A 26,362-nucleotide genomic window follows, 5' to 3' on the forward strand; every position below is an offset into this window, starting at 1 on the left:
TTTCACGTACTGTTTCCTCTGAGTGGAATACGCTACCTTCTGAAAACCTCTAAAATTCGCACCTTCACGTTGCCTTGTAATTTTTACAGTTTCCTCGCCCTTCCAAACCGTGAGCTGGAATCCAACCAGGACGATTCTCCTTCCTTTCCTTTACACCATCACCACCGCCCCAGCTCCCCGCCCTCACGTCCCTGCTGCCAAGGCTGATGCGGTCATTTGCTATCTTGTTATTCTGTCTTTTGTCCATTTGATAATTATTAATCATCGCCCATAAAGTTTAGGTATTCACGGTTCACCAAGTACCCCATGTAAAATACAGAAATAATGGTGACAGTCTTCACGTTTCTTTTTTCTATTTTTCAAATTGTCCACACAATAAACATGCATGACTTTTATAATGGAAGTAAAAAAAAAAACTACCATCGTCTTTACAGTAACATTGGTCAAAGGTATAATACAAAAAAAAAAACATTCAAAATAGAATCTTTTTTATACCTTAAATTTAAAAATAAGCTGATCTTACCTGAAGATGGGAATGTTGAGATTATTGCCTGAAGCAATATATGGAGCCTTGATGTTATGGCAGAAGAGAATGAAAGTGAGCAGCAGATAGTCAATGTGTGATCTATGAACCGGTAGAAATAGAAGCGGCAAATTCATCTAGTGAAAGGAAACATTTTAAAATTGAAATGTAAAATTCAATCATGCTTTGCAACTTAATAGTTGGTTAGATTACTCAAACATTGGCTAATCAGTGACTCATTCTTTAAAAACATGTTCTAGTGATATGAACCTCTCTCAACTTAAAATTTATATAGCTAAAAAAAAAAAAATCTACAACAACAAAAAAGAATCAGGGAAGGAGAAGAGCAATCAAAATTTCAAGTTGAGCCTACATAGCTCCTGAGAGGCAGCCCTGACCATGTAAAAGGAACACAGGTTTTGGTGTCGAGCCTAGTTTGAAATCTTAGGCAAATCACTTATTAGCTATCACTTGGAAAATTTTCTTCATCTATCTGAGTCTTTATTTCCTCATTTGCAAAATAGGAATTGTTCGACCTGATTCTCAGAGCTGCTACAAGGTAACCCAGTAAAGGATTCATGCATATGGCTGGTGGTCCCTTTTACCTCCCCGTGTCTACCCACACACAACTCTGTGGTCATCTCACAAGAGGACACTCCTGAATAGGTTGGAATGCACAACAGTACACAAGAGAACATTCCAAGAGAAATCTAAAAGCAGCCTACAAATGTGGAGCAAATGGAATGACAGATGAACAGATTTCTTGCCTCGGTCGCAGCTTTAACCATTTCCAGTTGACCTTTGTGAATCTGAATGTTCCAGAAGAAGCTGTTGAACAGTTTTAGGAGCACCCATCCAGTCAGTCTGAAAGTGAGAAAACAAAAGGAAATGTAGAAACACATAGGTACATATACATAGAGATACATACACACATATATATACACACATATATATTTTACTTTTGTCTTCTAAATTTCTGAAGCTATAGCCTAACTGTGCTTGTAAGTGTGTGTGTGTGTGTTTGTGTATGTGTGTGTGTGTTTGTGTGTGTGTGTGTGTGTGTGTGTGTCTGAACTGTGGCATTAAAAAGCAAACTTTACAAATACACTACTTATAGAAGTATCACTTATTAGGGAATAAAATCTTATATTTGACTCTAACTTTGCATTTCAGAGGCAAGTCGACCAAGCAAATATTTAGGTGAGCAGATGAGAGAAAATCACTCCTTTGAAGACATGGATATATGAAACCTGACAACTAGTCTAGGGAGCAAACAATGGTAGTACAATAGCTGCTATCAATTAACAGAGATTGAGGCACCTTAAAGCCTACCACAGTGGGACTGCCCGTGGAAGCTGAATATGAAGACTATAAAGCAGAGTTGGTTTTAACATCAGACTATGTTAAAACATCTTTGCGCAGCATCATGCTAGGAAAGGAGAGTCCAGTGGTTCAGTCCTGTTTCCTCAAAATACGATGGCTCCCACTGAAAACTCTTTGCCTTGCCTTTTAATACCTGATCATTGCTGGTGAGACAGTGGCAACCATTTCTTGAAGGATCCTTTTGGCTCTCTTTCTCACTTTATTGATGGCTTTTGATTGCTGCTGAGCAGAGCCATCAGGGTTTAATTCAGCAGCCACTTCTGCAATTGCCTCTTGCACTCTGATTCGAAAATGGAAAGAAGACAATGTAATCAGTTCTGTGCGACGTTCTGTATTCAGTATTTTCTAAACCATAGCTATAAGTCACAAAACGAAATGTACTTTCTCTCTATTATGTGGTAACATGAGAGAATAAGCTCAAGTTAGAACTGTTTTCTTTGGTCGTCTATTAAATATTAAGGAAATCACTCCTAAAGCAATGAACCTCCGAGGACTCTGGAAGGTTGATTTAGGAATTTAATTCTAATTCACTGTGTAACAACTATATAAATTTGAATGTTCTAGTTATGCCGTGAGGCTCAGTATAGCAGAGGAGAGAAAAGGAAAGATTGTCCGTTTAGGCATGTAATTCAGAGGTATCCAAAGCCCGCTACCAAAGTAATGCCTGATTTTACTTTTAAAGGCCTAATTATTCATTTATAATGTGACTCTATTAGAACTATATATAAAACTCTCTAGGATAGATAAAAGAGGGAAGTAAATATTAACAAGTATTTTCAAATCAAAACAGTTATTTGAAAAAGGCAGAGCTCGAGATTAAAACTGCAGAACAAGAAGCAGTGGGCTCAAAGGAAGATCAATCCAGTTTTGTGAATCTTTCACATGACCTTGAGAAGAACTCCTTAAATCACTTCTAACATTCTAGCTACTCATCAAAATATCTGGATAGAATGAAACATACTTGAAGGTTTTTTATCCAGGAAACAGAATATATAATCATCCAAGCAAATTGAAAATAATTGTGTGTTCTCCTGCTGATTTTAGAATAGTGTATAGCAAAGCTCCACAAAACGTCATAATTCATTAATATAAAAACACCAACCTCACAGGATGGCGATGTTGCCTAAATCTATTCTTTGAATAGCATGTATTTCAACTTGGCTAGAAATGTTTTTATAAGTAATTGACATGATTATTACATTTCCATTATCAATGATCCATTCATTCAATATTTATTGAGTACTTATTGTGTCCAGGCCTTAACAACCATACCATAGGGCCTGCGTTTCTAAGCATCTTTCTATCCAACCCAGCTTCCAGCTCCCCAAATACAGGCAGATGTCAAACATGGGCCACACCAGTGAGGTGGGACAGAGACCAACCACCACCCAAACTCCCACATTCCAACACCTAAACTTCAGAATGATTTCTTGTACCACTCCACCTGAGTTCCAGTCAGTCCCTTCCATTTGGAACCAAGCTCCCTAAGAGCAAAGACAGTATCTTATTCTCTTAAAATTTCTAACGATGACTTTCTAGTACAAGAATGTGTGCCTAGGTACTTGATAATTCTTTGACAGAGATAGCAAACTCACTTCTTTTTCAGCTATAAAATAGAAAATGCAATGTCCCAAACATGCATCTTACAGAATATTGCACTGAGAATTCTGGAGATATATGCCATTTCTAACTCCGACTTGCCTGTCCCATATTAGAAATCCATTCATCTGCCATCCCATAAAACAAGACCACTATTCCCACAGAGCACTGCTCGGAAAACCATCTCTTCTCTGCCTTTCCTTGGTTTCCCTGGGAGCTTACCATTTAACTTGGAAGTGCAAATGCCCCTGGAGTGCCAGACAAACCAAAGGTTAATAAAGAAGACGACTTCCTCACTCTGCTCCGACCACCCGTCCTTGCCTCTCCTTTCACAATAGCACCCCCATCTTACCTATTGCTGTTCAGCACATTTTCAGTCACATTGGTAGCAAACATGCCTTTATGGACATCTCGCTCTTGAACAAAAAGCACGTAAGAAAGACACCTTGCAAGCCATCCTCGGTGCCTGCAATATGAAAAGCATTTAGCAGAGAAAAAAACTCTAGGAAACCCTAAAACAAGTTGCTTAAATTACACAGCGCATTCCCTCCTGTAAAAACAAGGCCTCATTTGATCTGTTCTTGAGATTGGGTTCTCCTATAGCAAATTCTCTTTACTAGTTCAGGATGCTATGCAGAGAATTTCATTCCTAATTTCTTTCATGTACTCAGATAAAACTTAAACTTGGAATTTATGTACTAATGTTTGAATACTGTTACTCTGCCAAGTAATAAACCAAAAATAAAAACAAAAGAAATAAAAATAACTTACTTTACTAGTACCACAAAAAGAAGCAAATATGTTGAATGCTATCCATATGCTATATAGCTTATAGCTATAGCTATGGACTATAAAGATAATTTGGAAGCCTTTTCCTACCATGAAGGGCTAATTTCCTTTTTCGTTAGTAATTCTTCTAAGGTTGTACTCTGGCTCAAGAAGGCAGAAGTTCTTACTCTTTTTTTTTTTTTTTTTTCTTAAACACATTCAACATGCCTAAGGGATAGGACATATTCCTATCAATGACAGTGGGGGACAGGGATCTCGGAACAAAAATGCTACAAACTATAAGAATGCAAAACATTATGCAGTGATTTGAAACCATTCATAATGATTATATAATGCCTCATTATCATTTCCTCCAAAATGATATTCATATAAATAGAAGATTTCAATTATAATTCACTAATTCTCAAATATCCAAAAAAGCCATTGATCGAGGAAAAGTAACTGGAGGAAGAAGAATTGCTGATGAATCACATGTTCCTTCATCTGTCCTGCCTGACGTTCTCTTTTCCTTCCTCTTTTCCTTGCTCTCAATTCTCTGAAAACTTGCCCCAATGTGTTAATGTTAAGGGTTGAATTCTAAAGACTTCCTTCAGGGAAAACTTTTCGGAATTATTACTCAAAAGTACAAAGTCCAAACTCTCTATGAAATCCCTTTGCAATTGACCGGAAGCTGTGTGTGTGTGTGTGTGTGTGTGTGTGAGAGAGAGAGAGAGAGAGAGAGAGAGAGAGAGAGAGAGAGAACGAGAACGTTTAGGCTTTGCTTCATGTAACACACAGAAGAGCCAAAGAGCCAGCTCACCTGCACAGGTGGCTTGGTACACTGAACAGTTTAATACTGTCTCGTCACTGCGGCATATGCTTCTTCCCCCTTAACTGCCTCCAATTGAGGGCAACAAATGGACCCTCTGGCTTTATATACGAAATGTAGAAGAGACCCAATGAGATCTCTTTTCTTAGGATTTTAGTCATATCAACCAAGAGAAAGAAAAAAAAAAAATCAATGGACCAGAATCTTGCCTCCCTTCTCCAAACTTAAGAGAGGGGAAGCAGAAAAGGAGGGAAGAAAAGGGGAGGATAGCTTGTAAATGGGGAAAAAAATATGTCCCTTGACTTCAGTTCTATTTAAAAAAAAAAAAAAAAAGTAATATATATGCAGGTATTGTCACAGTCTTTCATGATCTCATCATCAAACCTGAGCAGTACCATCAGAAAGATTTAAAATTTAAGTATTTGACTTCTTGGATCAATTTTTCATGGAAATTCAAGTACTTCTCATCACATAAGCATACTGCTTACCTACTCCAGGCACTTACTCTTAGAATTACAAGAACTGGTAGCATTTCTGGCTGCCGTTTCTCTCACACCGCAAAGACATTCACAGGACCTTCCGTTCTCCTTCCTCATCCCCTAGCCTAGGTTCGCAGAAAACAAAGCTGCTTTTCTCTGGGGCCTAATAGTCTATCTCCATATGCCTGGAATTTGGAAGTAAGAATTCTAAGAAAAGTCTTAAGCTAATAATAAATAAAAGAACATTTCCTCAATAAAGGAAAATATCTTCTAAAACTCTATAGATTAGGCATATTTCAATCGGTTCCACTTTTTTGAAATCTAAAATAGTCATACCAGATCATAAGACATTCAAACCTACATTTCTCCTCAGACAAATCTTCAAAATTTGGAATACTTCGAATGCAAAATGTATGAATAAATAATAAAAAGCTCTGACCAATACCTATACTCTCAAGAAAATATGTACTATATCATTATGGCAGTGGCAATAGTATTAGGTCTCTCAGGTAGCTGTACTGTTTCCAATTTTTGGACAAAGTCTCTTGTACCAGAAACTCATACCTATTAACTCTCAAAAACATAATGAAAAAAAAAAAACCAACAACCCAGAATGAGATCCATCTTAAATTGCATTAATTAATTAATATGGAGTGTTTCTTTTAAGATGTGTTAGAAGCATAAGAAATTTCTTTTTACCTTGTGTGAGTTTCGTTGATATAAATAACATTCCGCAAACCCAAAGATGGGATACTGGGGTTGAAAAATTTATCCTACATAAAACAAAATAAACATAGACATAAATATATAACTGGCTTGCTGGCAAAGTGCTCACATTATTTATATGAGTAGTACTCGATAACTTTTAAAATTCAAGCATAAAGTGAGGCATTGCTTCAAAAATCTAAGTGATAAAAAAAATTATGTTTTATTGAAAAGTACTTTTTAGCCTTCAAAGAAGGTTACAAATTCAAAATTAATCCTTAACATCTTGTAAAGAAAATAGTGTCTCTGCTTTTTCTGACCCAATCTCCCCTGCTTTAAACAAGAGTTGAAGCCACAAATAGTTTGATCATTGACAGAAATACTGTATTCTGTCACATCCTGACACATAACAATTATTATCCCCATTCTATAGACAGAAAAGGGCTGGCAGATGTTTAGGATTCAATCCTAGATCTTGCTCCAAAGAGAATGGTCTTTCCATTTCCCTCAAATGACTGTTCCACTTAATGAAATAATGTCTGGTTAAATGCCATCCTCTTTATAGGTAACCTTGAAAGATAATCCAGAAATAACTCTGTTGAACAGAAAAAGTCTGTAACTTTATCTGTGTGGACAAAGGTAAACTTTGCACAAATAAATGCTGAGAAAGCATAATGTACCCTTAACAAAAGATGTAAAAATACTTAAATAAAATCTCTTTAGAGAAAAGGAAAATAGGATTTCAGAGAAAGGGTGACAAGTATCAAAAAATTACTATAAAAATATTATCAAGCAGTAATATTTTAAATAAATATGCGATGAAAGAATTTGAAGATCAACTTCAGTTCCATCAGGTACTATATTTAGGCAAATATCAATTATTTGTTATACAACTCACCTATCCCTAACCCAAACCATCACTACTACCAAATAATTTCCTATACTCTCTCCTGATTTAAGAACAGCTTACAGTTAGGGTATTCTTTTGATCTTTTAGGTATTCAAAATTAGAATTTGCTGAGATGCCAGACCTATTTGCCTATTAATCTGAACTACCCTTATTCCTGGACTAGAAATTTCCATGATCCTTCCATCCTACCAAATTCTTGCAATAAGGCACCTGTGATTTAAAAGAGACAATATTTCTATCAAGACATTCTTGAGCAGACCTGAATATTTAACATAAACTGCTTGGGTCCCACACAAATCTCTCCCAGGTGAGTAAATCTCTTTATACCAGACTCAGAATTCTACTTCCTGCCAAGCCAACCCTGAGCAGAAAATTCACACAACATAGTTAGCTATTCACACAGGTTATAAGAAATCTCTATAAATGACAGGTACTTAAATGGCAGAACTCCTATGTCCTGATAACCAGCCCATCTCAGAGAGTATTTAACATCCAGGTATACCTTTTAATAGGTAACTAACACATTAAAACACCCATATTAGATTCTACAGCCATGTGCTAACACATCCCTCTGACAAACTGTCCTTTGAATCATCCCTCTTATGCAACAGACTCCCCTCAAATATTGATACCAGCACCATGACATTGAAGACTTTGTATAGCTTGTATTTTTTCACCAAAATACAAACAAACTCTTACACACTCTTTTTTATATCTTCACCTAACCTTTTAATGGTCATTCTTCACTATCACAAAGTCAACAGATGCCCTACCCCCACTGTCCCCAAAATAGAAACCTAGAAAGACTAGAGCAAGCCACAGTGCTGAAGTTCAACATCTAGAAGTTATGTAAAGTTTCCCACCAACTCTTTGGAAGAGCTAACTGAAAGTAAGATCCACTCTCCCCTTAAAGTCACACTAAAACTACTAAAGAACCAAAATCGCAACTATTGGACCAATAAATGAATGGAAAGAAAAATTGAGTCAACATCTTCACCTGGAATATATGGTTTATAAACATGGCTCTAAATTCTAAAATGAATAAAACCTATTAAGGCCACCCAGCAGCAAATTCACACAAAGTTGGAAATCTATGACATATATTTCATAGGTTCAATAAGCAGGAGCATCCTTACCCAGCTCTGGGGAGTACAGGAATAACAGCATCTTCCAACAAATGGCCTTTTCCGGCTCATGAAGCTTTCTTTCCATTTTAAGGTTGCAGATCTGAAGACAGTAGGTCTGAAACCACACTCACCCTAATAAATATTAAGGGGAAAAATAGTCGCTGAATGGCAAGAAAATTATACTTATCCAAGTGATGTCCAAAACTAAGATATTTCAGATAGAAGAGAAACTGATGACATATTTTCCTTTTGGTAGTTGTATAAGTATGTGTTTTTCAGAGTGATATTTATTCAAGGTACTCCCTACATGATCAACACTTGGAATATGAGCAAAGACTGAGCACCTAAGAATAGTAATAGCTGGCAAAGTCTACTGCACACTCAAAGCAGCATTCACAGTTTAAAAACAAAGTCATAAAAGGTCAAACAGCCTCTGATGATAGCAGAATAAATAAAATCAGATTCTTGGATCCCTATGCTAACAATCTTACTCTCTCTTAAATCACACTCTCCCAAAAGAACTACCAAGGCCTTACATAGTGAGAAGCTGTTATAATACAGCTTAATTACTTTAATAAAAAACAAGTACACTCACGAAGCATTCCTTTATTCTAACAAAAGAATTTAAAGGCTGGAATTGAAATTATAGTTGTTCCATACGATTAGGGTCAAACCCTGCTTTTCTGTTCTAAACATTTTTCTCTTAACTTTGAGTTCATTAGTTACTCAAATCTCACTAATATAGCATTCTCAAAAATAAGCAAAACAAACCAAAAAAAAAAAAACCCCTCCATCATCATTTTTTACATAAAGCAGAGAGTGTTCAAGAAATATTTTAAACATGCCATGTTATGTTGAAATAGGGAAAACAATCCAAGATAACACATGACCTTTGGATTGGGTTTATGCCAAAATTTATTTCCTATTTTTAAGTTTTAAAATAAACTTTATTTCTATCACAGAATTTACACTTACTAGATATGATTATGGAAGATACAGAATTTTTAAAAAATCTCTTTATAACTACACCACTCAAAACAACTACTAGCAGGTTTTTTCCTATGCAAAAGTGTTTTACTTTTTAGCATAATCATTATACTTAAATTTCTTACCCAATTTTTCTTCTCAATTAACATAATACCATTAAACTTCATAAACATACCTTTTAACAGCTAGAAGAAGTTGTTGTAGCTATTACCCTTTATTTGATATTATGTTGCCTCCATTGTGTCTATCTTTATAAATAACATTGAAATGAACATCTTTAGGTCGAACACTTTTAATCTGTATCATAATCATAAACTTACCCATTCCTCGCTTGCGTGCTTACATCGGCCAACATTGTATTCTGATGAATTTGGCAGGCAAGAAACATCTATTGTGCCAAGGGTCAGTGCAGATTCATCCATGTCACAGAGTGTAGCTCCCAAATCATGTACTGTAAAACAATATATACCATTTAAGTTAATGAAGAATCTAGAGAGTAAAGACCAGAATTCAAAATTCATGATTTAGCTCTATAATAGGATGTCAAATGAACTAACGATGGACTTCCACCATGTTAGGTCGAAGTATAAAAACAGACTTTGATGTGTTTCTACAAATTCAGTTACGCAGCCTTAATTTAAAAAAAAAAATCAACTTTTGTATCTTTAGACTTCCTAAACAAACCAGTTATGAATTTGCAAGGGTAAATAATAGCTTATTTTAAGTACATGATGAAGAATTATTTCATTTATGTTAATAACTGAATAGTTTCTGGGAGGATGAAGGCATGTGTTTATTATTTTTATTTTATTTATTTTATTTTATTTTATTTTACGTTACGTTACGTTACGTTACATTACTTTATTTTATTTTATTTTATTTTATTTTACAGCAGAATAGAAAAGCTTTATTGGAAGCATAGCTCAAACGCCGCATGTGTTTATTTAATTACATGGAACACACAAGTAGATAATTTTTAAAAATTATGTGCTAGGAATTTTTGGTCATGCATATTAAGCAGTGTAAAATGGGTGAAGGCGATGAGGGCACCTCAAAAACTTCACACTTAAATCGAATTAAGCTCTTAATTTTGTGATGTCTTAAATGAAGTGATATTTTGTATTTTTAGTACATCTACGAAGTTCTAAAACAAAACCACCCTATTTGAAATAACTAAGTTTTCATACTTTTCAACAATTTTTTTCCTACCCTATGAGAAAATGCTAACAGTGAACTGCTAAAGAAAATTGATAGATACCAACCTAAAATATAAAAACTTTCTGATATAATTCTCAAATAGTTTTTAAATAGCTTTTGGCTATTTCTCACTTGGCCTTAAATTATTCCTTTAAAACCTTGAAAGGTCAATTGCAGGTTAAAAGTGTTTCTAGGAGGGCATATTCTGATTTTTTTAAAATAGCCACATGAGTTTGCTGCTGTATCTGCTATCCTCAGCCTAAATGTCCTTAACAATGTAACATGAGTAACAATCTAACACAAAAGGCGAGAGGAGAGAATAGTACAGTAATACACGTGGCAAGAAAACTCTTCGTTATTATAAAAGTCAGCTATCCGTTTCAGTTGCAGGATGTTGCAACTACAGAGGGAGCTCCTCGCAGCCTGGGAAAATGAAGAGGCTGCTGGCCTCAGCGACGAGGGGAGGAGGGGAGGAGGAAAGGGTTCGGTGCCAATAGGAAGTCCACGCTTCGCTCCTCCCTTCCCACGGCGTTTATCCAAGGTCGAGAGAGAGAGAGAGAGAGAGAAAAAAAAAAAATCTGGAGGTACCATGGGCTGAGGGAAGCCAACTGTGGGTTCTGAAAGGGACAGCTCTGAAGCCAGACATGCCCGAGTTCAAAAGCCCCACCGCTCACCATCTGCGGGACTTTGGACAAGTTGGTTAACTTCTATGCCTTGGCTTCCCCATCTGCAATGTGGGCATAATATGATAGCTCTTACCTCCTGGGAAGCTGGGAGGACTGGGACATACATACAAAGCGCATAGCACAGTGCAGTGTCTCACACCCAGCGAGCGCTCAGTCCGATCAGTGGTCATCTGTCACCGGAATGTCCCCGGCGCCAGCCTGCTCTCCGAGCACCCCTGCTGCCTCAACGCCACAGCCAATGCCCCCACGCCCCATGCAGGGGCGCACGGTACTCAGTCCACAGCGGACGCCCGGCCTCGGCCTCAACCGAGTCTCCCGTGGGGGAGGCACAATCCTGACGGCCACCCCAGCACCAGCCAGAACCCATTTGTCAGGGGGAACCCCGGAACTCGGGGGAGGGGGCCCAGGGGGGACACAGACCGCCCCGGCAACTTGCAAAAGTTGCATCGGCTCCAGCGCCGAGGCGACCACGCACCTGTCCCGGCGCTCCCGGCTGGAGCGGCCTCCCGTCACCCGCTCCCGCCCTGGCAGCTCGCACCCGCAGCTCCGCCGGCTTCACGGGCTGAAGCTGCCTGCACTTAAAAGTCTCCACCAGTGCCTGCTGCAATGTCGCACCATGATGACGCAACGGGCTCCTGGGAGTGACGGGAGCGGCCTCGAGTCTGCTGGCTCCGGGCCACTCGTGGCCTTGCGCGCTGGGTGTGTAGCGTGTGTGGCCACGAGTGAGAGTCTCTGTGGCTAAGCAGGGTGCACACGAATGCCTAAACGAATGGTTCTAAGCGCTGAGTCGTGTGTGTGTGTGTGTGTGTGTGTGTGTGTGTGTGTGTGTACACGGACCTAAGTCTGCGCTGTGTAAACTGCTCCTCTGGGAGTTTGTATCTACACCAGGCTCTGTTAGGAATGTGCGCCGTGGGTTGTCTGGGTTGCTGTGTGTATGTGTGGTCTGTCTTTTTATGAGATTTGGAAGATTATGTCGAATTTATTAGGGATAGGGGAGGTGGGGATTGGGAATGGTCCTGCTGTGTAATTTCCGTAACAATGGTCGAGTGCCTTTTCCTTCAAGGAAGAAAATGAGGAACTAAAGAAATAAGACTTGAAAGAGTCTGAGTCCAAATTTGCCTGCTGTTAGCCCGTCAAACAAAGTAACACTGAGCACAAAGAGGTTCTTTGACTATATTTGTGGTGCTGTAGACAAGGCCAGTGGTTATCCAGCATATTAGCAATTTAGAAGGAAAAAGATAACCTTCTACATGCACTTAAGCAGCAAGCATTAAGTATGAACTAGTAGCTGGGAATACAAAGATGGTTAAGATATAGTCCCTGCCCTCACACCTCTGCCCCCAGTCCTAATCTCTGCACACATTAACCCTAACCCTCTCTTCAGAACAAATCTGTCCATATCCACCCATCTAACTCCCCACAGTCCAGATGCCTAAGCCTGGCACATGAGGCAGCCACAGGTAAGCCTCTACTTTTTCCACTATTCTCCAGCAAAACTCCCTTACTTCATTCACCCTCTCCGATTGTCCCTAGCCATAACCTGGACACTCATACTCCTAACTGTGCTAATGCCATTCTCCCCTAAACGCTATTATTCCTTCCTGAACTAGGTCTCCAAGCCTTCTCTAATCTCTCCAACCCCTCAATATTTGCTGTGGTACCACACCTTGGGACTTAATATTTCTTCCACAAATAATGAACTCATCATCAGTATTAGTGACTTATCTTAGTTTCTTAGGTAACACAGCAGTGCTTTGTTATGTTAATTACTCAAGAAATGCTTGTTGAAGCTGAGGAACAAGAAGAAAAACAGGAATTTCTTCTATTGAACTTTCTACTTCTAAGTCCATCCCAAAATGCAAGTGTGACCCTCTTTTAAAACAATCCAAAACAGAAGAAGTGGTTATTCATTAAAAAAAAAAAAAAGGCTTCTTGAAGTCAAAGACCCTGTTTTTATCAGCCCCACTACACCTTAGCTCTAGGCACACACCAAAGTACTCAAAGACCATGTTGATTAGAATAAGATGAATTTGAATCCCAAAACATTGTGAAATTTTATGTATAGATTACTGGTCCCTGACCAAAAAAGAAAAAGATAAAAAAGTGGGGAGAGAAAACAGGAAAGCCTCAGAGTTCTAGTCATTACTAAAGAGAAAGTAATGAGAAATGAAGCAGAGAGAATGTCACAGGAATTAAAAGTCAAGCCAGAGGGGGAAATTAAATTGTCTTAAAGTTTATTTGTAGACAGCTCTTTTGTCACACTCATTGCACAAAGGGTTACTGTACTCACAGGAGATATGCATTGCACATCTTCAAGTTACTTAATGAGAATCATTTTGGAAAAAGTGACACCCTTGATAATCTGTTTTATCAGCAGTATCACAATAACTTAAAATAATCCAGTCTAACCGGCCAAGATGGAGCAACAAGGACTGAATTTACTCTCCTAAGACAACTAAAATAAATAAACAATGCTGCTCTGGTTCTACCTAACAAATTCCAATTAGCCCCAAAAGGATTGAACTGTTTTCAAGAATAAAATGTCCCAGAACAAAGCGCAAGAATACTTACAGGAAATCAAAAACATCCAGCACCCAATAAGTGAAATTCACAATGTCTGACATGCAATCAAAAACTATCAGGCATGCAAAAAAGAAGCAGGAAAAAAAAATTATTCAGTTGAAAGAGTCACAGAAATAATAGAGATGATAGAATTAGGAAACGAGAGAATTTTTAAAAATAATAGTCTGTGTCTAAGAAAGTAGAGGAAAGATTGAGTGTATTAAGTAGAGATGCAGAAAGTCTTTTAAAAAAGGCTTATAAAGCCATCACCTGGAATTTTTAATACATGGTAATTCCACTTATATAGGACTAACAGCAGATTAAACATTACTGAAAAAAAAAAGATTAAAGAACCTGAAAATATTGCAATAAACACTATGCAAAATGAAACAGAAGGAATGGAAAGAATGAAAATAAACACTGTCAATGAGACTAATATACGTGCAATTAGAATCCTTGAAGGAAAGGAAAAATAAGAGAACGAAGAAGGGTCAGGGAGGACAGAAAAAAAATATTTCAAGAAATAATAGCTGATATTTTTCCAAATTTGGTAAAAACTATAAACTCACAAATCTAAGAAGCTCAACAAACTCTATGCAGAAACATTAAGAAAACTACACTAATGAACAAAACAATTAAATTTATTAAAACCAGTGATAAAGTGAAAATATTAAAATCATTCCCCCCAAAAAAAGACATTACTGTGCAGAGGAACACAGAGAAGAATGACAGCAGAATTCTCATCAGAAATTTGCAAACAAGAAGACAGTTGAGGCAACATCTTTAAAGTACTGAAAAAAACTGTCAATCTAGAATTTTTCCCCCAAATATACGCATTTCAAAAACAAGACAAAATAAAGACATGTTCTGACATATAAAAGCTGAAAAAAATCATCAGCAGCAGATACTTGCTACAAGGAATGTTAAAATAAAATTCTCTAGGTAGAAAGAAACTACAGTCAAATGGAAAGATGAGTCTACAGAAAGGAATTAAGATCTCAAGAAATATGTAGGTAAATAAAAGTTTTCCTTTAAAAAAAAACACTTTTAAAAGGTAATTGTTTAATGCAAAAATAAAAGCAATATTTTGTGGGGTTTATAATATATGTGGAAATAAAATGTATGACATTACAAGGTCTAAAAATGGAGAAGTATTCTGTTGTAACATTGTTATGTTAAGCATAAAGTAGTCTAACATATTTCAAGGTAAACTGTCATAAATTGTATACTCTAACTCCTAAAGCAGCTACTATAAAGGCAAAATAAACAGCAATATCTAATACAGCAACAAAAAATATAAAGTACATTTATTTAAAATCACTCAATGAATCTAAAAGAAGATAGTAAATGAGGACAAAGGAAAGAAAGAATAGATGGCCTAAAGAAAAAACACATAGCAAAATGGTAGATTTAAATCCAAACATATAAGTAATCACCCCAACTAAAGGCCAATTGTCAGACTGAAGAAAAAAGCAAGAACCAACTATATGCCACTTAGTTTTAAAAATCACTTTAAATATAAAGATAAAAGTCGAAAGTTATAAAACCATATACCATGCTAATGCTAATCAAAAGAAATATAGGTAGTTACATTAATATCAGACAAAGTATAGTTCAGAACAAAGAATATTACCAGAAAGAGGATCATTTCCTAAAGATATGAGTCAATATTTAAAAGAAAAATCAGTTCTAATCCTTTATGCATCTAATATAGAGCTTCCGCATACATAAATCAAAAACTAACAGAATTGCAAGGGGAAAGAAAAATCCACAAGGATAAGCCACTTCAATACATCCCTCTCAATAACTGACAGAGCAAGCAGGCAAAAAATCAGCAAAGGTCTACAAGGTTTGTACAATACTGTCAATCAACTTGGGCTAATTGACACTACACCATCCATTGTAAGTGCACACTTTACTATAAGATGATACCCGACAACAGGAGATTGTCTCTTTTCACGTGGGCCATAAAAGGAGGCTCAATAGATTTATAAGGATTCAAATCATTTAAAACACACCCCAAATGGAAATTAGAAATCAGTAATGTCCATATATTTTCAAACTAACACACTTCTAAAAATACCCATGGTTTGAAGGAGAAATAAGAACGGAAATCAGAAGATACTTTGAATTGAACAATAATGAAAATACAATATGTCATAAGTCGAGAGATATACCTAAAGCTGTATTTTGTGAGAAATTTATAGCAGTAAAATAACTACATTGGAAAAGAAGAAAGGTCTCAAATCATTTATCTCAGCTTCAACTTTAAGAAAGACAAGTGAATTAAACTCAAAGTAGGCGAAACAAAAATAATCGAGGACAGAAATCGAGGAAACAGAAAACAGAAAAAAAAATAGTATTGAAACTGAAAGCTAGTCTACGGCCATGCTACCCTGAACAAGTCCCATCCTGGCTGATCTCAGAAACTAAGCAGAGTCGGGCCTGGTAAGTACTTGGATGGGAGGCCACCTAGGAAGACCAGGTGCTGTAGGCATAAAAAATAAAAAAATAAGGGATTGTAAACTGACAAAGTCCTTGCAATCTGTGAGGTCGACCAAGGGTTGCCTCATCTAAAATAAACAAATAAACAAACAAGCAAGCAAATAAATAAATAAAAGAAAAAAGAAACTAAAAGCTGTTTTTCTGAAAAGATGAGTAAAACTGATTAACCTCTAGCCAGATTTATAAGATAAAAAGAGAGCGAAAACACACATTACCAATATCAGGCATGAGAAAAGTGACATTACTACATATACAGTAATCCAGTCTTCCCATTGCCCAAACTTGTTGCCTTTTGATTTCAAGGTGGTGTTTCAAGACACTGGAGTCCCTGCTTTCATAAGGGGTGTCTGATTAGATCCCATAAAAAGCCGGTCCCACTGATCATAACAGAAAAGACGCTTCCAAAAAGCCAGACTTTCCCCACCCTACATTTGAGAAAGTGATGGGCATCTATTTGTACGCACTCTGTGTTGTATTTTGTTTCATCCTTTTTCCACTTTCTAGTCTTTCAAGATATGTTTAAAGTTTTTTCTGCCACACATTGACACACCTGCTAAAATATTAAATTAACATGACTCATTGACATAATGATCCTGCAAGATGTTATGATCTTTGATTTACGGATAAGAAAAATGAGGCTCAGAGAAATTTAAAAAGTTGCCAAAATTACCCAGGTAAAATGTAGCAGAGAAGGGATTTGAATCCTGGCCTTTCTCTTACTAAAACCTATTTTCTTGCTATTAAAGCCTGTTCAACAGGCTTCCCTTCACACTGACTCAGATTCATTGGTCAAAACTTACCTGGAGACATTTGTTTAAGTTATTCCTATTATGGAATAATTTCTCTGCAAGAATATTACAAGGAACATTGTCAACCGAATTGCAGAAATCCCATGATAAAATATCTATGGCATGCCCTTATCTGAACTATAACAATTATTCTATCAAAAACTTTTCTAAAAAATAAAGTAAGTTTGGCCTGCATTATTCTTACCAAATTCATACTGTTCTCACCATTTACCTTCCTCCAGATTCCTTTTATTTATTCATTTGTTCAATTAGTACATATAGAAAACCTACTGTGTGCCACGAATCCTATTGTAGATACAGCAGTGACGAGACAACATAGTATCTCCTCTCACAGCTTACCCTTAGGAAACTTACACAGCTTCTTTTTAATGATTGTTTCAAAGAACTTTCGAAAATCAACATCAAGTTGATTAGCCTACAGCTTTTAGAATTCACTGAGTTGATTTGGGGCAAGCACTGAGACCTGCCTTTCCAATATCTATTCCTACCCAATTCCTAGCTATCAGAAAATGATTTAATCTAGGGTGATCTTTTGTCCAGCCCTAAACAAAGAATAAAACAAATATCTAGGCTAATTATGATCATTTAGTTCCATAACATTCTAACTGTCCCTGCATCCAAGGTGGTCAATGTGACCCAGTTCTGGGCAATGAGCCCTAAGAGGAAGTCAAACAAGGATATCTGGGTTTTTTCTTTCCTAGTAAAAGGAAACAAACACACCTGGCACTGCTTCTTCCTCCCCCACCCGCCCACACCCCTGGGTTTTTTTCCTATTTGCTTTGTAACATAATCTCCAAACCCAACACCGCCAATCACACAACCCTGAATTTTGTTAAATCTCTGTGTTTAAAACCACTGTAATCTTGTTTTCTGTTACTCCCAGGCAAATGCATTCCTGACATTTAGTTTTGAACACAGTTCTAGCCTCTAGAAAAGCATAAACATAGAAGGAGGGAGGGGGAGAGAAAGAGAGAGAGAGAGAGAGAGAGAGAGAGAGAGAGAGAGAAGAAATGGTTTCTGCCAGTGTATCATTCCAGAAGATGGCAGTGGAAGTGACCTTAGAGCCTACTATTTAGAAAGTACCTTAGGCAAGACGAGAATGGAATCCCTCTGACTCACTCCTACCACATCTGTGGCAGAATAAGGACTTCAGTCTAGAATGAAAACTGCTTTATCATTATATTAAACTAGAACTATCAAATAAGCCCAGCAGAGGCTGTCAGGTTTCTGGAGGGATTAGTCCTGGCAAGTCAAAAGTGAAAAGCTACTTGACACGACTCACCCACCCTGTACCTCCTACCCCCACTCCACGAAGGAAGGCTAGCAGAAACTAGGTAGGGTTCCAGACTTCCAGCTCCTAGTTCTAGAGGGCACCTGGGTCACTGGATTAGATAGCTGGTAGAGCATGGTAATTAAGAAATTAGTTTGTTAAATCAACTTTTTTTTTTTTTTTTTTTTTTTAGAATTGTTTGTTATTTCATCCTTAAGAAATGAAAGGTGTTTTATTTTTTCCTTCTCCCAGGAATATGTATAGCCAGGCTCTGGATTTAAATCCTGAGGTTCCCTAAGCACTTGAGGAAGGCTGAATAATTGCATTTAACAGGTTTTTTATTTTGTTACTCAAAGCCAAAAAAAAAAAAGAGAGAGAAACTGTTGCCTGGGGGTTGCTTGCCAAGAAGACAAAACCTACGAAGGCCCTTGTTTTTCGTGTGGAATCGAGCTGGATTGTGTGAGCTGAGGTTGTCCAGGAAGGGCGCAGAGGTCAGAATGGCCCAGGCACTGAGAAGAGGCTAAGGGTTCAGGGTTCTGATTGTGGTTCCTATTTGAGATTCCTCCGACGCAGGGCCATGGGGACGACAAGTCTTTAGAAGGACGGCGAAGGTGGGAAGACTGTGAATAGTCTAGAGTCTCAGGATCCTCAGCGAAGGTCTCACTGGCTAAGCACATTGTGGAGGGAGTGGAGCTCCATGCAGCATGCAGGGCCTGGGCAACAAGCTATGGCGAATGAGGCCAGCCGAGCTGGGTCAGGCTTCCTGCACAATGCAGGCGCCAGGGGAAGGGAGAGGAGGGGATCCCCAAAATGAGCACCACTGGGCTTCTAGCGATCTTCGACATGAGCAATTTAGAGAGATTAATTAAACGTCTATTCATTTATAACACATTGACTGACAGTCTGTTTTGTGCGAAGCATCTTTTCTGGGCACTAAGGATACACAGATGAAGAAGACACACATAGATCCTGCCTTTGTGGAATAGTCTAATGGCTTGTGGCATGTTGGGAGGAAGACAGTAGGGAGAAAGAAATAGACAGATAAACAAATGAAATCATAACGAACTGTGGAAAGTACAGTGAAGATCCAAACAGCATGCATCACAGAGGATGACAGACGTGACCGCATTTGACAAGCTGGCAAAGAGGGCCTCACTAACGGAGGGGCAGCAATGCTGGGGCTGGGGTGTGAGGAGGATGTTCCGTGGGTGATACCCAGAAAAGACCTTTCCCAGAAGGGGAAACGATGCTTGCCAAAGCCCTGAGGGAGGACAGAGCTTGGCGGAGAGAGCTGGACACTGTGGGCTGGAGTGGATAAGGGAGAAAGTCACAGAGAGAGGCATCAAAAGGCCAGAGCGGCCAGATAAAGCAGCGCTTTTCGAGCTGTATTAAGAAGTTTGGAACATTAAAAATAAAATTGTGATAAATGTCATTAATGTTGGAGGAATTCACATGCCCTTCACCCTGTAAATGTTAGAGAAGAATGAATGAAAACAGAAGCCCAGGTCCGTGGAGTTGAAGGAAGAGGAATGGGCAGTGACTCAGGAGCTGTGACGTAGGTAGGGGCCTGCCTGGGACAAACTGGCAGTAGAGAATCTAGGTAAGAGGAAAGTAAGCCATTTCATAAGCTACCATTTATCGAGCACATATCATATGCCAAGCACTGTTCCGAGTACTTCATCGGCGTTATCTCAAGCAATTCTCTGTTATCCACCCTAACACAATCTAGAAAACATGCCCAGGCCAGACAGTCAGTAGTGGGACTTTAACACGGAGACCTACTTAGAAAGGTCTTAGACGAGCTGAAAGGATGAAAGGGGTGGTGAGGCAGCCCAGAGATTAGCAACAAGAGAAGATCACTACCCTTCAGAGGGCTGCAGTGACAAACCAGGTTCTTAACAGAGCCAGGTGACAGCTGGGACCAAGGAGAGAGGGGCCGCCTAGAAGGAGCCAAATCCACAGAACTGTCACTGCTGGAGATGCCACCTGAGAAAGAAGGAGACACTCTCTCTGGCTTTTCCCACTCTCCGGTCTCCCATCACCTGCCAGCTCCTCTGACTGGCTGAAGCAAACTGCAAGGCAACCTAAAGAATGAGTTAGGCCACCCCCCTTCCCCCCGCCACACGCACACCCCACAAGATGTAGAGGATTGTAGAGAAAGATGGGGAGTGGATCTGTGGGTACATAGGCAAAAGAGACATCTTCTCACCCTCTCAACAGCCCCATAAATGAAGAACTATTATTGCCCTATTTTTTATATGGGAAAACTAAGGCACCAGAAGAGGCCCTGGTAGGAGAGAGGCAGAACTCCAAATTTAATTCAGATCTATCCGATTCTAGAATCCAAACACATTATTGATATCTTATTCAGCCACCTTAAGTGAGAGCCTGGTAGTTAGGACTGGGCCACGAGATCCCAGGTCTGAAGAACATATCTTGAGGTTAAATCTCATTCTGTAAAGATTGTCAGATTGGGTTGGCTTCAGAACCGATCCACGCATTGAGACATCAGTGGATAACTCTGAGTCCTTCTAGCAGAACGTCTGAGGCTCTGCAAGTGCTTTGGAGCCAAACAGCTTGGGTTCCAGTCTTGGTTCTGTCACATACTAGCTGTGTGACCCTGAGCAAGTTATTTAACCTCTCTGAACTTCAGTTCTCTCATTTTTAAAGTGGATTTGCTAATGTCCACTTACTTATTGCATAATTATAAGATAAAATGGAATAATGTGTACAAAACAATTAACATGGTGCCTGCCACATGTTAAGATTCACTAAATAGTAGCTATTATTATAGCCGTTGTTAGTTTCTTCTTGCAGAGACTCCTGGGGCAAAAGAGAGATTCTATGCCTTTGAGCCTGAATCCTGGTATAGAATTTGTCCTAAAGTCTTTGGAACACTTATGAATCCTTAAACTTACTTTATTCTAGGAAGAGTGTCTCTGTATCAGTCAGGATGGGCTAGTTTATGATATAGTAACAAATGTCACATAGTCTTAAAACAACAGTTTATTTCTTGCTTATGGCGCAGGTTAGTAGAGGGGCTCTGCTCATAAAGCCCCTGAAGGAGGCTCCATCACAATCCATGCTTTCTTGACGCTGAGCCTGGGAATAGGGTATAATGAACCACACAATGGCTCTTAAATCATACATCACTTCCACTACCATTTCATTAACTAAAGCATCATGTAAAGCAAAACGGTGAAGAAATGTACTCCAACATTGTGCCCCAAATAAGATAATTAAACATTCATGAACAACCCCAATGATTATCAGAGCAACCTCAGTGAACCTTCTGGTTGAGCTGGATAAAGTGAGGGTCCCAATCTGGAAGAAAGAGATTTAGTTGCTTCTAACAGGCCAGACTACACTATGTGATGTCCTAAAAGTTTGTAGTGCCCAGAATTGCATCTCTAAAGACAACATGACTTTTAGGAAAAAGTTTTGTTCCTAAATATCGCTCAAGACCACAACCCTGAAAATCACCGTTGGTTCTTGTAAGATATTGTCTAAGGGTCATGGAACTGAGATGCTGGCTTAAAACAAAGCATCTTATCTTCCGAAAGAGGGATTGTTGCATAATCTGATGTCAGATTATTGGCTATTGATGTTTTGTTGAGAAAGTTCAAGCCCTAGGTGTGAGGAGCAAGGCCTTTTCTCAACTTTTACAACGCCATGCCCTCCTGGGGTTTTTTTCTCACCTACCTAGATGTTTTTTGTTGGCATCTTCCACTAGCTCAAGGTCCTCTTTCATTCTTACTCCATACTCTCTACTTAGTAGACCAGGAATCTGGGAGTAATTCTTAACTTCTTCTCACATCCAACACAACACTAACTTGCAGTAATTTTATCTTTTGAATCACTTTAAATCCATCTTCCTTTCATCTCCCCCTCTACCTGCTTTGTCCTAATTCAGCCCACCACTATCTTCCCCGGGAGGCATTAACAATGCACTACCTAGACTTTTCATGTTTGCTTCCCACTCATCACCCTCCCAAACATCCCACACACTGGCCAGAATGAACAACTCTGTCAAACACTCCCATTTCTTTGCCTGATCCCCACTCCGACTGATTAAAATCCTTTCAATTATTCTTGATAGTGTTTTAGTGTCTGGCACAGTTCGTCCTTGCTAACTTTACTACCCTCACCTCCTCCCACTCACCATTTTTCTCTCTGGCTTTGGCCGCTCTGGCTTTCTTCCAGTTCCTCGGCACAGACTCTGCTCTTTTCTTGCACAAACTGCTTCTTCTTCCAGCAGCGGTCTCTCACATAACCCCTTCTTTCTCTCCAAGTCATGCTTTGTAATAAAATCTCACCTCCTCTTAAAAACCTTCATGGACTCTTAGACTAAGTCAGGCCCGTTGTCATATACTTTTTCTTCATGGGACTTATCGCAATTATAATTAAATACTTAATATAGAATTATCACTTACTATCTACCTCTGTCTCTTAAATGTCCTTGTTGACTTCTCCTATTCCCTTCCTCTGTGTTCCTAACACCTAACGGTGCTTTTGCACAAAACGGATGCTCAGGGTCTATTTGTTGAATGTCTAAATACAAGACACGAATAGCTAACTATTTAATAAAGACAGTAGAAATGGCTGTGACAACTGTCGACAGTCCTGGACAAGGTTGGTACTAGGAACAGAAGTCTTTAAGAAGGAATACATGAATCGAGTACTGGGGCCTCAGGACTCTACAGGTCTTAGAGAAGCCATATAACCAAGCTTGATAGAGACAGAAAGTAGATTTCCCACTCTTTCCCCAGGCCACTCCCTGGGCCAGAATAGAGGGAGCAACATAACTACAAGGGAGGATGGGGGCCCAGGTCTCCAGTGGTGACCAGGAGGTAGTGGCCCACCATGGAACAGCATGCCACAATTGAGAACAGGACAAAGTAGGGACTGGGAGGCAAACACACACATGCCCAGCATTGCTGAAAAGAATTTGAAAACACTAGAAAGGGAAAGCTAGCCATGGCTAAAGACAGACATTTCTCTTTCATGAATTTTTTTTTTCTTTTTTTTCATGAACAGGACAAGGAAAAGCAGTACTATGCATTTAGGTTATTCTATTTCTAATGAGTTCAAAGTGAGCTAGAACCTTACTTATCGAGTCCAACTGGGAGCAAGATCAATCTAAGTCCAAGATTCATCTTTAGAATGCTTTTAAAGAAATTTAGTTTTATTACTTTTGAGGACATGGCTCTAAAGTTTTCTTGTGGAAATTTTACTCTCTTGGATCTTCTAAACATACTCCTTGTAACTGTCTTTAGCTTTAACTTACAGATTTCCCTAAAGAAGAGGTTTCTAAAGTACAGTGTTATCAACGCAGTTATCTAAAATACCTGCTGTTAAGCAAAACCTGAATAAACATAATCCAATTCACTGCAGTTTTAACAAAATCTTTTCTGACAATCACCGTATTATTCTAGAAAGTATTTGAAATGTATCACAACGATGATCTCCAAACATGAAAGTAAGATATTGGATAATAGGCTTTCCATAATCCAGGGTCACAGGGTACAATCCCTTCTCCAAGCCCCACTTTGTTATCCAGCTGATTGGTTGGGTCATTGATCCTGACCTTTCACTCAAGGAGCCTTATACTTCACTCATTCTTACAGCACATTCAAGTCTGCCTAGATGACAAAACATTTCTGCTCATTATCAAGTTATTTTAGTTACTTTTTTCAGAGACTCTCAGTTCTGGTCCAGGATTCCTACTTTACCCCCATAAATCACTAGAACACATGCAAATTTAACACATACACATGAACTGTAGAATTCCTAGTAACCACTATAGGTACAGATGGGATTAAATGAACTTTAGTATCCATAATACTGGTTTTTCTCTAGGTTATTTATAAATGATGTTTTGAGAGGGTAGTCCATCTAAATTTCTAGGTCACCAGCTCATTAACTATTGAACAAATATAATCTAGGTAAAGAGTGAGTTATATCTAAATCCCAATCAATTAATTGAATCCTAGAATGAATGAGATTCTAACTTCCCAGAGATAAGGTTTAGTTAATTTTAAACTCTACAGGGTTATGACATGCTTAATATACACAGCATAAATTTTTTAGTGGTGATGATAGTTATAACAATAAAATTATCTACGTGGTCAGTAGCTCCATTTTATAAACCGTAGTAACTCTTGGCCAAATTCTAATTAAGCAGAGTGGTCAGCTGGCTCTTTGCATGTGACCTGAAATCTGTTCTTATTTGCAAAACCAGAGGTGACACATATAGGAATCTTGTTATTAATTAGGCCACCATGTTGTAATCATGGCCATCATTCACATATCCAAAATGATAATTATTTTAAACCATTCATTACAGCCTGACAAACTACATTATCCAGAACCGTGAAGGGTCTTGGAATGTTGAATGTAAACTTAACCTATGGTTTCAATCTCTCCCTACCTCATTTTCCTCATCTGTAAAACAAGGCTAATAATACTAAGTACTTTATAAGGTGGTTTGTGAGAATTAAGTGTTAAAACATGTAAGGCACTGGGCCTGTACCTGCCACATGCTGGGCAGTTGTAAGAGTTCCTATGAAAATGTCCGGTCCTCAAAAAGGAAGGCTTCATTTGGTCCAGGTATTTATTGCTGCCATAGGCCATCATCAATAAATGTTTTATTTTAGAATCACAGGCTTCCCTCATCCAGCCATAGCAAGCCTACGTTTTCTAGTTACAAAACTGCATAGAGTTTTCTTTTGATAACTATATAGATGGTCCCCACCTTATGGGTTCCATTTAGAATTTTTCGACTTGATTATGGTATGAATGCAATACGCACTTAGTAGAAACCACACTTTGGACTTTGGATTTTGATCTTTTCCCCAGACCAGTGGTATGTGATTTGTTACTCTCCTGGTGATGCTGGGTAGTGAGCCCCAGGTCCCAGTCAGTTAGGGGATCACGAGGGTAAACAACCAATATTCCACAGTGTACTGAACTTTTTGGATATTATATTCTGAACGCATTTAAGGTAGGCTAGGCTAAACTATGGCGTTCAGTAGGTTAGGTATATTAAATGCAATTTTGACTTATGATAGGTTTATCAGAATGTATCTTTGTCGTGGAGCCTCTGTGCTTTGATTTAGTCAGTGAAATCTTTAAAGCAGTAGCTCCTAACTTTTTTATTCAGGGTACACTTTGAGAATCTGATGAAACTCTTTAGACTCTTTCCCAAGGAAAGATACGTATGTAAAAGTTAATATTCAATTTCAAGAGGTTTCTAATACCCATCTGAGGTCATTCATGGACCCCAGATTAAGAATCAGTGTTTGAAAGCATGATTTGGAAGGTACCAAACTTGGATTTCATTCCTTTAACAATGTCTAAAGCAAGATGAGACAGAAACATATATTTGCACATTTTAAAGGAATTATTCACTACGATTAGCTAGCTATGTACTTTCCAACAAAGGGTTTTGATGATGATGAAGGGTAAGGAAAATAAAGAGAACAAGAAGAGGAGGAGGAGTCATTCAAAATGGATAAAGGTAGGTAAACTAAGGTATACTTTTACCTTTGAGTGAGCCAAGTATGTAGCAATGCTTTGAAACTGGGACTGGATAGCGGTTATTATTAGATGTTCTGGAGGCAGAGTGAGTAACTGATTATGTCTAAAGCTTGCTTTTAAACCTCAAACAGGTAAAATATTATCACTGGGGCTCTTCACACCTGTTCAAGGATTCAGACACAATGGAAATGCTAATTATGGGAACTGAGCTGTGAATTCTGAGTGACCCTAGGGACAAACTGATTATCTGGCAGTCTTTCGTTGCTGGAAATTTATTAGAGGGTTTTAATATTACATTAACTGATTTTCACCTTAAGTGCTCCACCTGGAGAAGCATTAAAGGTTCCTGATAAGGGACATTTCAGAGAAGTAGCGGCACTGGCCAGATCTTTCGGGTGAGTCAGGGGTACTGTAAGGAGAAAAGCTCAAGTGGCTGTGTCCAGCAGGAGCTGTGTGATGAGCTTGCCACACCAAAAGCTGCCAT

General features: G+C 38.5%; 1 protein-coding gene across 2 annotated transcripts in view; it reads right to left on the minus strand.

Annotated features, from left to right (window-relative positions):
- The window catches only part of GPAM (glycerol-3-phosphate acyltransferase, mitochondrial), a 58,586-nt gene that overhangs the window by 20,365 nt on the left and 11,859 nt on the right, over nt 1-26,362 (minus strand). The window contains exons 1-8 of one of the 2 annotated variants that reach the window (XM_016159762.2): nt 11,669-11,966; nt 9,631-9,761; nt 8,333-8,455; nt 6,281-6,354; nt 3,858-3,971; nt 2,040-2,186; nt 1,291-1,387; nt 524-660 (exon numbers count right to left, since the gene is read on the minus strand). In XM_016159762.2, the coding sequence (XP_016015248.1) occupies nt 524-660; nt 1,291-1,387; nt 2,040-2,186; nt 3,858-3,971; nt 6,281-6,354; nt 8,333-8,455; nt 9,631-9,732 (794 nt within the window). In that variant the 5' untranslated portion in view covers nt 9,733-9,761; nt 11,669-11,966. Of the gene's footprint in view, nt 1-523; nt 661-1,290; nt 1,388-2,039; nt 2,187-3,857; nt 3,972-6,280; nt 6,355-8,332; nt 8,456-9,630; nt 9,762-11,668; nt 11,967-26,362 lie in introns of those variants that run through there. The other variant, XM_016159761.2, reaches the window with a different exon arrangement.

The sequence above is a fragment of the Rousettus aegyptiacus genome, unplaced genomic scaffold (assembly GCF_014176215.1).
Source record: "Rousettus aegyptiacus isolate mRouAeg1 unplaced genomic scaffold, mRouAeg1.p scaffold_m13_p_6, whole genome shotgun sequence".
Classification (NCBI taxonomy): Eukaryota; Metazoa; Chordata; class Mammalia; order Chiroptera; family Pteropodidae; genus Rousettus; species Rousettus aegyptiacus.